Source organism: Schistocerca americana, chromosome 7, assembly GCF_021461395.2.
Source record: "Schistocerca americana isolate TAMUIC-IGC-003095 chromosome 7, iqSchAmer2.1, whole genome shotgun sequence".
NCBI classification, from domain to species: Eukaryota; Metazoa; Arthropoda; class Insecta; order Orthoptera; family Acrididae; genus Schistocerca; species Schistocerca americana.
The window spans coordinates 591,058,872-591,074,103 of record NC_060125.1 but is presented as its reverse complement, the minus strand read 5'-3'; the positions used below and the strand labels follow the sequence as shown (position 1 = coordinate 591,074,103).

At 41.7% G+C, this 15,232-nt stretch overlaps 1 protein-coding gene across 1 annotated transcript in view; it reads left to right on the top strand.

The window, feature by feature from the left end:
* Positions 1-6,860: 6,860 nt before the first annotated feature.
* Positions 6,861-15,232, top strand: part of LOC124623112 (prostaglandin reductase 1-like) — a 34,106-nt gene continuing 25,734 nt past the window's right edge. The window contains exon 1 of the mRNA XM_047148902.1: positions 6,861-6,878. Coding sequence (XP_047004858.1) covers positions 6,861-6,878 — 18 coding nt within the window. The remainder of the gene's footprint in view (positions 6,879-15,232) is intronic.

Genomic DNA, 15,232 nt, shown 5'->3' with positions numbered 1-15,232 from the left:
CCACGTCAGTCATGATAGCCAAAGGAAGATTGCCCCTGAATGTGGATAACCTTTATCACCTAACAGAGGTAGTGAAAAGTCTTTAAAAATACACGCTTTGTAACAAACATAGGTAGGTATGTATTAGAAGAAATAGGTATTAAGGAAGGTGTAAGAAAAGGACGTGACATCTGCTATTCATTCTGATATTTACAGTGACTTCACTCTTTGTAAATGAAAATGTAATACAAACAAAGGAATTAAGATCACAAATGTTCTTCTGTTTGCTGATGTATCGTTATCATTCACAAGAATGAGAAAGACGCACAATGATCAGTATACCAGCTGAAGAAATATGCAAGCAATTTAAAATTTATGGTAATAAAACGAAGGTATTGGCAATGCAAGGGAAATATACAGTCAGATCAAAAACTGTTTTAGATAATTCAGTTTCAGAACAAGTCTCTCGACTCTCTTACATGGGATGCAACTTACGTTTTGATTTTGACTCCAATATTGAAAATAACAGATTTCAAGTTCCCAGTGGTACAGTTAGCAGAGTATGAGCCATAAACTACAATAAGAGATCACCAAGAAATTTATGAAGTGATGGCGGCTCCTGTCTTATCCTACGGAAGCGAAAACGGCGTTACCAAAAAATTAAGAAAAAATACAGTAGAATTCCGCCTCGGGAGGACGAAGGGCTGCACGTGAAGAGACATAGTTACGTATAAATGAAGACATCTGAACAGAATTATATATTTTCGGCACCAAAAAGATTCAAAAGTATCATGAAAATTGGAGACAACACCTCATGAGAATGACAAGTCGTAGAATTCACCTAGATCCTGAACTACAAGCGGAATAGAAAAACAGTTGGGTAAAGGCAGTAGGCTGTGCCTTGTTAAGGAAGACGGTGACGACGAGATTCCGTAAGTATACAGTACAAATTTCGCAATTGGTATCTTTAGCTTTGAGATTCTTTGCCACTAAGAACACGATTATAGAACGGATTTAGTCATATTAACAGAATCTTCCGTCGGTTCTTGGTATAACAACATTATAATAATAAATGAAAAGGACCAGTTTGCTTTTGTTCTACAATATTACTTTTATTGCTAACCGGTTTTCGGCTTACAAGTAAATGTCTGAAGATGGCCTTGTAAGCCGAGAACCGGTTAGCAATAAAAGTAATATTGTAGAACAAAAGCAAACTGGTGCTTTTCATTTATTATTATAACGGATTTAGTATTTGACGGGTTTTTCAATTCTAAAACCAGTTTTTAACGGCTACCGTAGGCGAACGAGAAGAAACGAGGCTTTCTCGCAGCTCCTAGTAAGTTGATCTACAGATTAAAACCAGTGAGTCGATGTGGGCTTAATTTCATCGGAAATGATTCTCATAGTAATTTACGTCTATATTCACGTGACTACCATGCAACTGGCAACTAAGCACCTGGCAGAGGGTACATCGAACCACTTTCACACTATTTCTCTGCCGTTCCATTCTCGAACAGCGCGTGGGCAAAAAGAAAACGAAAATCTTGCCCTGAGAGCTCTGATTCCTCTTGTTTCATTGCGATAATCTCCTTATGTAGGTGGGCGTCAACAAGATGTTTTTGCATTCGGAGGAGAAAGTTGGTAATTTAAATTTCGTGAAAAAAATCTCGCCAGAACAAATAATGCCTTCGTTTTAATGATTGCCACAACTGGTTCGTGTATCTTACCCATAACACAATCTCCCCTATTTCGCGACAGTAAAAAACGAGCTGCCCTTCGAATTTTTTCGATGTCCACACCGCACAGCAGTACTCTAGCACAGAACGGACAAGTGAGATGTAGGCTTCTATTGCACCTTCTAAATGATGTATCAGTAAATCACAGTCTTTGGTTCGCCTTCCCCACAACATTGTCTATGTGATCGTTCCAGATTAAGTTGTTCGTAATTGTACTCCCTAAGTATTTACTTGAATTCACGGCCTTCAGATTTGTGTCATTTATCGTGCAACCGAAAAGTAACGAATTACTTTTAGCAGGTACTCATGAGGGTGACCTCACACTTTTCATTATTTAGGTTCAATTGCCACTTTCCACACCATACAAATTCCTTCTCTAAAGCACTTTGCAATTGGTTTTGATCTTCTGATGACTTTACTGGACGGTAAATGAGTACTTCATGTGCACACAATCTAAGAGCGCTACTCACATTGTCTCTTAAATCATTTATGTAGATTAGGAACAACAAAGGACCTATAACACTAGCTTGGGGAATGCCAGATATTGCTTATGTTTTACTGTGTCACTTTCCGTCGATTACTGCGAAACGTGACCTTTCTCACAGAAAAGCCACTCGCACAACTGAGACGGTACTCCATAGGTACGCAATTGGATTAGAATTCTCTTCTGAGGCACGGTGTCAAAAACCTATCGAAAAATATGCTATCAATTTGAGATCCCCTGTCGATAGCACCCATTTCTTTATGAGAATAAAGAACTAGTTGTGTTGCACAAGAACGGTATTTTCTGCAATGTGCTTACTTTTCCTGAATGCTGAGCATTTAACCAGTGTATGTATGATAATATGGAATTCATACGACAGCCCCCACAGTGGCTTGCCCAGGGTTGCAATACGTTTGCTACTGAGGGTTTAGCACACGTATTTGGCGTATTATCCTGGTAATACCCAAAACATAAACTATAAATAGACACGAGCCCACAGAAGACAAGTCTATATCCGACCTCTCGGCGGATGCCACAGAAGAGATGGAGGCGAATTACCGTAATACTGCACTCTAAACCTGTATATGAACTAAGGTACAAGGCATGCGTTCTGCCGCTAAAACGCACTATGAACATTAGTTACACGTAGAATAACACTGATAACAGGTTATTAGGCTACTACACATTGCTATAGTATCAACCATGGACACATTGCACAGCCCATCCTGATGTTGACTGCGAGTAACCACGGTTGTAATAATCCGCTCTAATGTCAAACATCCTACAACTGCCAACATGAGTAACTTAGTAGATGTCGTCGGTGTAGCGAAGTTGCTCGAGTCACTTAATGAACGCAAAGCATGCTAACCAAATTGTACACGAATCAGGTTCCTTTCAGAGTACGCTGACACAAGAGCTCCATACTTAGCAATGACACACGACCGCTCGCTCGTAGGAAGCTCCGTATCCACAGACTGGTAAGTTGCACAAGTCCCACCAATACCCAAAACAGGAAGTAATCCATTGAATTGCAGATCCATATCACCAACGTTGATTTGCAGTAGGATTTTGGAACATATGCTGTGTTCGAACATTATTACTTACCTCGAAGAAAGAGGTTTATTGACAAATGGAACGAATGGTTCAAATGGCTCCGAGCACTATGGGACTTAACATCTGAGGTCATCTGTCCCCTAGAACTTAGAACTACTTAAACCGAACTAACCTAAGGACAGCACACAAAACCATGCCCGAGGCAGGATTCGAACCTGCGACCGTAGCAGTCGCGCGGTTCCGGACTGAAACGCCTAGAACCGCTCGACCACCGCGGGCGGCTAGTCAGAACGGATTCAGTAAACATCGTTCACGTGAAACACAACTAGCTCTTTATTCTCACGATGTAATGAGTGCTATCGACATGGGGTGTCAAATTGACTTCGTATTTTTTGATTTCCAGAGGGCTTTAAACACCGTTTCTCAGAAAAGACTTCTTATCAGACCGCATACCTATGGAGTATCGTCTCAGTTACGCGACAGGATTTGTGATTTGCAGTCAGAAAGGTTACAATTCGTGGTATATGACGAAAAATCATCCAGTAAAACAGAAGTGATACCTGTCGTTTTCCAAAGAAGTGTTATAAGCCGTCTGCTGTTCCTGATCTACATACACTATTTAGGAGACAGTCCGAGCAGCCCTCTTAGACTGTTTGCAGATGATGCTGTCATTTGCAGTCTTGTCAACCCATCAAATGATCAAAACTAATTGCAAAATGATTTAAACAAGATATAAGCTAGCGCGGAAACCGGCTACTGACTCTAAATAATGAAAACGTGAAATCATCCACGTGAGTGCTAAAGAAATCTGTTAAATTCCGGTTACACGATAAGTCACACAAATCTAAAGGCTGTAAATTGAACTAAATACTTAGCGATTGCAGTTACAAATAACTTAAATTGAAACGATCACGTAGATAACGTTGTGGAGAAAGCAAACCAAAGACTGCAAATTATTGGCAGAACACTTACGAAATGCAACAGGTCTACCAAAGAGACTGCTTAACACTACGCTTGTCTCCTGGAGTATTGCTGATCAGCGTGGGATCCGCATCGGGTAGCAGGGACGGAGCACATCGAAAAAGTTCAAAGAATGGCAGCTCGTTTCGTACTGTCGCGAAACAGGGGAGAGAGTGCCACGGGCATGATACGCGAATCGAAATATCAATCATTAAAACAAAGGCGTTTTTCGTTGTGGCAGGATCCTCCCACGAAATTTCAGTTTCCAACTCTCTCCTTAGAGTTTGAAAATGTTTTGTTGGTACCCATCTAAATAGGCAGAAATGATTATTATAATAAAATAAGAAAAATCAGAGCTCATACGGAAAGATTTAAATGTTCGTTTTTCCCGCACGCCGTTCAAGAGTGGAACGGTAGAAAAATAGCTTAAATGTGGTTCGGTGAACCCTCTGACAGGAACTTAACAGTGAACTGCAGAGTAATCATGTAGATGTAGTTTGGTTTCTCTTGCCCTATTATGGGTAGGAGGCAGCAGAACTCTCCTTGTGCCTTTGACACTAGGTCTAGCTGTTGATACATGTAGCGTGTTGGTGCCGGGTAGTCAATATCTCGCTAAGCGAGTACCCGTTCTCATTTCCCGATGAACATCTGCAATCGGAACATGACTTAAAGAAGAAACGTGATTATATTTTAATGTCCGGTAGACGGCGAGGTCGTTAGGTGACAGAGCACTTTGGTGCGCATATTGGTGGAGAGTAGGAAAGGAGGTCGGCCATTTACAAAGGATCCAACCACGAATTTGCGATAAACGGTTAGGAAGCTTTAGCGGACGTTACGAAACATCAGCCGAACAGCACAGCAATTTCAGACGTAGTAGTGCATCGAAATACTTCCACAGGTTTAATGTTACAAGTGCAAAGTAACATTATTTTAGAAACAGCTCAAACAAATGAACTCAGTATATGTGATATTTGTTTCGAGGGTGTTAAAATTCCTCTGCACCTCTATATTATGTCGAACTGACAAGATACTAGCTTATTGGAAACTATGTTACATGGTCTTGCGCAATCGAAAAGTAGGTTTTGCAGACGGTACTCTAGTTGTACACCGCGTCCATTACTGCAAGTCGTGCAGGTGGAGAGAATGATGACAAAGCACCTGTGCCATCTGTTAGCCGCGCTAATTCGTTCCCCGGCTGTGTGCCGCATATGTGCTGACACAACAGATAACACCACTCAAACAAAACAGACTGGGATTTTCCTCTTTTGGCGCAATCAAAGTCGCAGATAATAATCAAAACTCTTTCAGAAATGAGAATAGATTGTAAAATCCATCGAGAATCAAATATTGTTGTTGTTGTGTTCTTCAGTCCTGAGACTGGTTTGATGCAGATCTCCATGCTACTCTATCCTGTGCAAGCTGCTTCGTTTCCCAGTACTTGCTGCAGTCTACATCCTTCTGAATCTGCTTAGTGTATTCATCTCTTGGTCTCCCTCTACGATTTTTACCCTCCACGCTGCCCTCCAACGCTAAATTTGTGATCTCTTGATGCCTCAGAACATGTCCTACCAACCGATCCCTTCTTCGAGTTAAGTTGTGCCACAAACTCCTCTTCTCCCCAATTCTATTCAATACCTCCACATTCGTTATGTGATCTGGGAGTGGTCGTACAGATGCATGAGATTACACCTATTTGGATAAATCATTGTGCAAGATCGTTCGGTCACACTAAAATCACAATGTACTCTAATCCAGCTTGAAATGATTTTGCTCACAAATCTTAAAATTTCCCGAAATTTGATCAGATCCAACGACAAATGGAAAGGATAATTTCAAGCTGATTACATCTCTTCAAGAGAAAGTTCGAAGACCATAACGCTTGGTATGGGAAAATTTTAATTAATCATAAATATTTAATCTAAGCGCCTTTTTAGATTTCATCAACAATGGAGAAGGAACAACGATTTATTGTAGTCTACGTACCATAGAAGTAATTTTATTCAGATGAGCTCTCCGTTGCGTAAATTAGCTGTTTACTTCTTGTACAGAATTATCTGTGATAATTATATATTGTTACCTTCGTGATTTTGGTAAAATGAGGTTCGTGTTTTTTTCTTATGTTCTAGAAATTCGTAACGTTGGAAGCAACTACAATAGAATTCACGTTGTATCTCGAGTGGGGAAGAAAAGTGAAAATGCAGAATGACTGGAATGTTAGTTTTTTTATTATGAATTGTAGCAAGAGTCTGAAACCGTATTCTGTACGTGAAACACAGTCGCATTTTAGAAGGTATTTTTAATGGTAAAACGGAAGTATCATAAGCGGACGAATGTTTAGCCACCAACCGATGACAGTTGCCAATATTTCTGGTAAGAATTTGAAATGCTTATATGTCCGCGTGTTAATGAACAAATACTTCTGCTATCAAGAACAAAGACAAATCCTGCAAAATAAAGTAATAATGGCTTTTGTTTGTTTGGAGTTTCAGTGTAGTGACCTGATTTTTGGAAGCACGGTATTAATGTACTTGTACGCAAGATTTTTAGAGAAGAGTAGCGGCATCGCACAAGTCTAGCATCTTCAGACCAAAAGCGAAACTCTCTGGCCAGAGTACATAGCACTGCAGTCGTATGTAAGCTGTCAGAGTATGGCGTGGAAGATACGGGTAAGGATGATGTAAAATCGCGCCCGGAATAAGGTCTAAGGTAAAAACTAAGACTTTTTATGTAATTGTTAATCAAATGGTTTTCTGCGATCAAAAAAAAAAAAAAATCTGCCGAATTATGATATAACGATGATTCGAAAACCGAGTTGCTATCGAGCTTTGCGGAAAATCCCAAAATATCGAGACCGCCAGAAAAATGTATACCCACTGTAAGAAAGGAAAAGTATTACTTATGTGTTTATTTTACATATAATAATTGATCGCACATGTTGTATAACCTTTGGTTTAGCACATGGTTACTTTAAATGTTCAAAATGTTCACCGCTGGCGGCTATACACAATAACAGAACGATGAGCGGTCGTGGCAACTACGTTAGTGGAAACCGCTGCACATGTCGCTGTAATCCCCTGGCGAAGTTCCTCCTGCATGCGTTGCTTGTGTCAATAGACGTTATCTTTCACAGTTTCCCACAAGTCCATAGGTGTTAGATCTGGCGACCGTGAAGGGAACTCAATGAGCCCTCTTCGTCCAATCCAATGCCCCGGAAAATTGTCATCTAGGAAAGCTCGTACAGCTAGGTGGCAGTGTGGTGGCGCACCGACCTGTTGGTAGAAGACCACTTCATCAGCTCCATAAAGCGCACGTATACCCGGCAAAATTGAGGTGCATAACATTTCCAGGTACCCTTTTCCGGTGACAGTAGCATAAAAGAAAAAGGGTCCTGCTAAGCCTCTAGATGATAGTCCACACCACACGTGAACCCCTGGTAGATAGACTGTTTTATCCACATAAACATGCTGATTTACCGGTGCCCAGTACAAACTGTTATGCCGTTTCACGGTTCCATTAAGTTTAAATTGTGCCTTGTCACTCCACTCTTCTTCGTCACAAATTGTTCCTCATTAATCACCATTTGCTGATGCCCTTCGCAATATTGCATTCGGCGATCAGGATCGTCATCATTATTCGCGTGCAGTAATCGTGGAATGTAAACTTTGCAGATTTCAGAATTCTTCGTACATTGGTACTGCTATGAATCTTCCTGGCAGATTAAAACTGTGTGCCGCACCAAGACTCGAACTCGGGACCTTTGCCTTTCTCAGGCAAGTGCTCTATCAACTGAGCTACCCAGGCACGACTCACGCCCCATCCTCACAGCTTCACTTCTGCCGGGCTCTGGCTAAGCCATGTCTCCGCAATATCCTTTCTTTCAGGAGTGCTAGTTCTGCAAGATCCGCAGGAGAGCTTCTGTAAAGTTTGGAAGGTAGGAGACGAGGTACTGGCAGAAGTGAAGCTGTGGGGACGGGGCGTGAGTCGTGCTTGGGTAGCTCAGTTGGTAGAGCACTTGCCCGTGAAAAGCAAAGGTCCCGAGTTCGAGTCTCGGTCTGGCACTCAGTTTTAATCTGCCAGGAAGTTTCATGTGAGCGCACACTCCGCTGCAGAGTGAAAATCTCATTCTGGACTAGTACTGCTAACCCCCACTTCATGTGCACATTGCGTAGCAGACTTCTGTGAAAAGTTAACAAACGTTTCCAACACGAGAGCCGCCGAAGCAGGACTTGTAGCTGAATGCTGTCTTCCTGATCTTCCTTTGTGGATATCGCAAATCGTCCTACGCAATTAAAACTTGACAGTGACACGTTTAATTGTTAAGCAGGTTGGTAGTTCTGTTTCAAACTCCCGTCTCCATTGACGTTGCACTTCAACGGCATTATCAAACTTGAAAAACTACTTCACAATACATTTTCCTCTGTGGTCACCAGTCGCCTAGAACTTAGAACTACTTAAACCTATCCAACCTTAGGACATCACACACATCCATGCCCGAGGCAGGATTCGAACCTGCGATCGTAGCGGTCGCTTGGTTCCAGACTGTAGCGCCTAGAACCGCACGGCCACTCAGGCCGGCTGAGGATGACACGGCGGCCGGTCGGTACTGTTGGGCCTTCTTGGACTGTTCAGGCGGAGTTTCTTTTGTATATGATCGTAAATTCATTTTAGAGGATCGTTAATGTAGCTTGCAATAAATTGTGTATATTATGTTCTCCCCAGTGTTTTTCAGGAGTTCGTATTACTATAATACTTCGTGCAAACGATGTAATGACAATGTGTTACTTGCACTTTTCCCAGCGGATAGAATAGTTCATCATCTTGCATGGGAGCGTCTGGGACATTATTATTTCTCCTTATGGTATTGCGGATGATAAACTTTCAACCCTGCTGAAGGGCATATGTAATGTGCGACGCTGACAGCCTATAGGATGAACTGGTACCCTTCGAAAAGGTACTCACTAAAAATGGAGGCACTAAACGTCAAATTAATAAGGTTCTGCAAGCGAGAATGTCGGACCACCCAAAGAAAAAGCAAGAAGAATGAGATGAAAAGTCTACGGCTTTTCTGCATGTGGGAAATGTTTTTACCCAAAATACCAGAATAATGATAAAGTACATAAAGTACGTGTGATCTTCTTGCCACGGGCCAAGACAGCATCTCTTCTGAGATCTGTGGAAAATGGTCTACTTTCAATAAAAGCGGGCAAAAATAAAATGCCTTGTCGTTGTGGTAAGAGGTACGCGGGACAAACAATACGCATCACGCGAGAGCGGTGCACAGGTCAACAGCGGCACACCAGCGTTCTGCAGCGGCTCAACGTTGTACTCGCACTGGCCATTCAGTGGACTACGGGGACGTAGAGGTACAGGCCACAGCCTCATCCTATCGGTACTCAGTAGTTCAGGAAGCTGCGCAAACACGATTAGCAGACAGCCTACTCAACCGAGAGGAGAGTTCCCAGTTCGACAAATCATGGAAACCCTTTATTTCACGTCTGCGCCGCTGGAGGAATATTGTTCTGAGTCTTCACTGCCAGGCATTCCAACAAATGCAGTCCATTTTAATAATCATGCTCATAATTAGTGAGCTCTGTGGATTTGCTGGCTCTGCTTTATTTCACTCTTACTAGGGTACCGCGCCAATTCGTCACCACCGATTTCTACCGAATTCGGTGCACATTAGGGCTAGGCTAGGAATGAAAGTGACTGAAGTGGACGTTCCAGATTGTCACGCGTTTGGGAAAAGTAGAATTTTTGCGCGGGTCGGGCGAGACATGAGCCCTTTGTGTTGGCGGAGTTTTCAGGGGGCAGTTAGAGCAGCGGGAAGAGTACAGAACGGCAATCTGACGATCCTGGCATCGATTCCCTGTCCGGTAACTACTTTTTATTTTCAATTTCTACGTTACTTACACCGGCAGTAAATCGAGATAACGCTCAGTATAGTGTATTTGATGTGATGAAACCCTACGCGCAGGAGAACAAATTTCTTCTATTGAATGACTCGTGGGGAGGGCATCAAACTCACAATTATACGACGAGGATTTGCGAAAAGTAATTCCCCACCCCCCTTCTCCTCCAAATGGACTCCGCTAGAGCCACCCTGTGATGTCCAATTTTATCGTCTGCTAAAACATTTAACCAAAGAGCATCAAAACTGCTCTTATCTCGTCCAGAGAAAAAAAAAATCACGTTCTGACCAGACTGCTTCAAAATATATTCCGCTGTACGTCACTAGCTATTCTCAAGAATATTTGGCGACGAACTACGCGATGAGAGACAACCTTTTATGAATGTAAGCCGAGTATTTTTTTATAGCAACTGTAAAAGAACAATGTAACGGCTTTATAAGGAGTGCAAGACGCCGAGAAAATTTCTGATTTCCCTGTTTTTACGATGAACGTTAGTCCAGAATGTGTAAATCATCAACTGTAAAAAAAATAAGTGTCTAATTTTATATACGAAGTTTTCGTGCACGCCTTACAACCCCTTTTGGAAATTTAATTGCAATCCCACATTTTCCTTTGCCCTTTGTTCTATGAAAATATCAACAAATACAATACAGTGAGCATTATTTCGGTTGATGAGTACTCTTAGTACGACACAAAATTAGTCGTAGCTGATTTTAATGCGAAGATAGTGAAGGAAGAAGCATTCCGGCCTACAATTGGGAAAGAAAGTTTGCATAACATTTCGAATGATAATGGCACAAGAGTGGTTAATTTTGCTGTTTCAAAAGACATGATTGCTGAGAGCACATGTATCAGAAGGAAGGACATTCATAAAGCATTTTGGGTCTCTCTGGATGGACACACCCGAAACCAAATTGATCATTTTCTTGTAGATCGGAGTTGGCACACTAGTAAAGAAAATGTTAGGACTTTCAGGGCAGCAGACTGCGATTCTGATCATTTCCTTGTAGGTGCCAAAGTTCACCAACGGCTATCTACAGGAACATCAAGGTGTCACAATGCAGAACTTGTTAGGTTCGACACTGACAAGCTAAATGATGAAAACCTTAGAAGAAGGTACATGATAGAAATTTCAAATAGGTTTGATGCTCTCAGGACACACGAAGATCAAGACGAGGATGTAAATAAACAGTGGATCTCTGTGAGGAATAATATCAAAGAGGCACCGAAGGTCACAATAGGTACAATTAAGAACAGGGGGAAATCGTGGTTTGGTGAGGAATGCAAGAAATTGGTAGAGGAAAGGAGAAAAGCGCGATTACATTGGAATATAATGGGAGACAAAAAACGGGAGGAGTTCTTGAACATGAGAAGGGAAGTTGGTCGTAGGCTAAGGGCAAATAAGAGGGATTATTTGAACAATCAAGTTAAAAAAATGGAAACAAACAGTGAAACAAAAAACATTAGGGAACTTTACCTAGACATAAATGGTTACAGGAAGGGGTTCAAGGCTAAGACAACTGCACTTCAAGAGGATGCCGGGGGAATACTGACAGACCCCAGTGCTATATTAAGTTAATGGAACGCGTATTTTGAGCATGTATTAAATGTACACCAGGAAGCAGGAAATGAGCAGGCGTACGAAGTACATACAGCAGAGATGCAATCAACAAATTGAAAAACCGTAAAACACCAGGATCAGATTGCATAACTGCAGAATTAGTAAAAATGGGGCACAGAAATTGGTGGAAGTAGTTCACAAAGTGATAACTAAAGTATGGAACTCAGAGATGATACCTGAAGAGTGGCAGGAGTTGATTCTGATCCCAATTTTTAAGAAGGGCGACAAAACGGATTGTAGTAATTATAGAGGGATTTCGCTATTACTATTATCTTCCAAAATTTTCTCGAATATTCTGCTAAGCAGGCTTACACCACATGCAGATGAAATTGTGGGGGATTACCAAGCTGGCTTTGGGAGGAACAGATCAACTATAGACCAAATATTCACCCTGCGTCAAATTTTTGGAAAAGAAATGGGAATACAATTAACGATTTCATAATCTTTTCATAGATTTTACAAAAGCATATGATTCAGTATTGCAATCAAAATAGTACAGAATTCTTTTGGAACTTGGAATACCAAAGAAGTATATTAGACTTCTAGAAGCGAGTTTGAAAAACACAAAAGGTAGAGTACGCGTGGGGAAATTGGAGTCAGAAGAATTTTGTAATAAAGAACGGGCTTAAGCAAGGAGATGCCCTGTCTCCCCCACTTTTTAATTTAGTCCTAGAATATATTGTACGAATGGTAGCAGATAATACAGAGGGTGTGGAGTTAAATGGAAATATTAAGATATTAGGGTATACAGATGATCTAAACATCATTAGCGATGGGGAAGAATTTGTTACAGCAAATGCGAATGCGTTAATCAAGGCTGGTGAAGATGTAGGTCTAAGGATAAGTGAAGACAAAACTAAATACCTGGTTACTACTAGAATGCCAACAGCAGTAGATCAGGAAATGTTAAGAATTGGAGACATGCAGTTTGAAAAAGTGAACACATTTAAGTATCTAGCCGTGGCTTCGAGAAATGAGATTGAATCCGAACTGAAGAAGAGATTACGGACGGGAATTGCGTGCTACTTCTCACTGAATAGATTACTTTCATCACGGATACTGTCTAGCAATTTGAAGATTAGAATATACAAAACTATTATTCTACCAGTTATGTTGTATGGGTGTGAGACTTGGTCTCTCACTGTGCAAAATGAAAAGCCGTTTCGGGTATTTGAAAACAAAATTTTGAGGAAAATATTCGGAGCAAAAAGGGATGACATTATCGGAGAGTGGCGAAACCTGCGTAACTAAGAGGTTTACGAACTCTATTCAAGCCCTGACATAATCAGCATTATTAAATCACGTAGGTTGCGATGGGCGGGTCACGTAGCTCGAATGGATGAGGGCAGGTCAGCGAGCAGAGTACTGGTAGGGCACTTAGAGGGAAAACGTACTGTGGGGAGACCGAGGCGTAGATGGGAGGACTATGTGAAGGCTGATTTGAGGTGCCTAGGTACTGAAGCGAACTGGAAGGAAATAGCCCAAGACAGGGACAGATGGCGAAAATACGTTGCTGCGGTAATGGACTCCCGAGTGCGGTATGATCAGTGAGTGAGTGTGTGAGTGAGTGATTGTTTAGGTTTATTTGCAGTGCAGGGAACATAAAAACCAAAAATAAAAATAAGTTCCTACACAGAGAAACGATCCCACGGCCCTCGGCTGACTGTTCAGTACTCTTTTCCGCTGCGCCAACTGCTGCGGAGAAAGTACGATAACATAAACAGCTCGTGTCTCACCCGATCCGCGCCAAAAGTGTTACTCTTTTCTTAACGTTTGGCCATCTGTAGCAACCACATCTGTCACTTCCAGTTTTGGCCGAGCCCTGCATGTACCACAAATTTAAACGAAAACGGTGATGACGAAGAGGCGCGGTCCCGTTGTGAGACTCATGAAGTTTTATCTATGACTTGACACTCTTGTTGTTAGCATAGTCATCTCAGTCGTACTCGTGATCCTACTCCACGTGTTAAGTCAAGTGGTTTATATTCTGCCAGCGACTCACCTTGAAGATGGCTATCAGTCATGGCTATCAGCTACGGTTATCAGCCACGATATCAGACGGTGAATTAACACTATTCCGAATACGCCCGAAAGATGGTGGACTAAGAAGTACGGAAAATTTTACAAACTAACAAAAAAGGTAGTAATTACTATTTCTATCAGTTTCTCCTATTGATTGTTGTTTTCGAGGCAATTTATACACTGCAGGTCTTCGACATAAAAGCTTGATAAAGCTGGAAAATATCCGGAAGAATATTATAAACAGAATGTTTTGCAAGATAAACTTACGATATTCTAAAAAACACGTTTTAATAACGTACACGTTTATTTAGCTTTTGAGCTATTGGAACACAGTCTCAAAGACACTAGGTAACAGATACATCAAAATACATCCAGATATAGTGAACAGATAATAGTTATGAACATAAAGCTGTGGGACACAACTAATTCTACTTTTATATTCCAGTATGAAAATAATAAAAAAAAAGTTTAGCTTTTGGGCCATCGGAACACCGTGTCAATGACAATAGATAACAGATACCTCAGAGTACATCGCGACATTATTAAAAACAATAGTTATAAATATAAAACTATGGGTCACACTAATTCTACTTTCATATTCCAGCATGAAAATCATAAAGAAAAGTTTAGTAGCATATACTGGTAGATGTAAAACTATGGACGTGGGTCGTGAGTCGTGCCTGGATGTCTCAGTCTGAAGAGCATTCGCCGGCAAGACACTTAGGTTCGCCGCGCGGAGTGGCCGCGCCGTTTGAGGCGCCATGTCACGGACTGTGCAGCCCCTCCCGCAGGAGGTTCGAGCCCTCCCTCGGGCATGGGTGTGTGTGTTGTTATTAGCGTAAGTTAGTTTAAGTAGTGTGTAAGTCTAGGGACCGATGACCTCAGTAGTTTCGTCCCTTAGGAATACACACACACATTTGAACATTTGAACGCTTAGGTTAACCCAATCTGGCACACAGTTTTAATCTGCCGGAATGTTTCAATAGTAATAATAATAATAATAATACACTACTGCCCATTAAAATTGCTACACCACGAAGATGACGTGCTACAGTCGCGAAATTTAACCGACGGGAAGAACATGCTGTGATATGCAAATGATTAGCTTTTCAGAGCATTCACACAAGGTTGGCGCCGTTGGCGACACCTACAACGTGCTGACATGAGGAAAGTTTCCAACCGATTTCTCATACACAAACAGCAGTTGACCGCCGTTGCCTGGTGAAAAGTTGTTGCGATGCCTCGTGTAAGAAGTAGAAATGCGTACCATCACGTATCCGACTTTGATAAAGGTCGGATTGTAGCCAATCGCGATTGCGGTTTATCGTATCGCGACATAGCTGCTCGCGTTGATCGAGATCCAATGACTGTTAGCAGAATATGGAATCGGTGGGTTCAGGAGGGTAATACGGAACGCCTTGCTGGATCCCAACGGCCTCGTATCACTAGCAGTCGAGATGACAGGCAT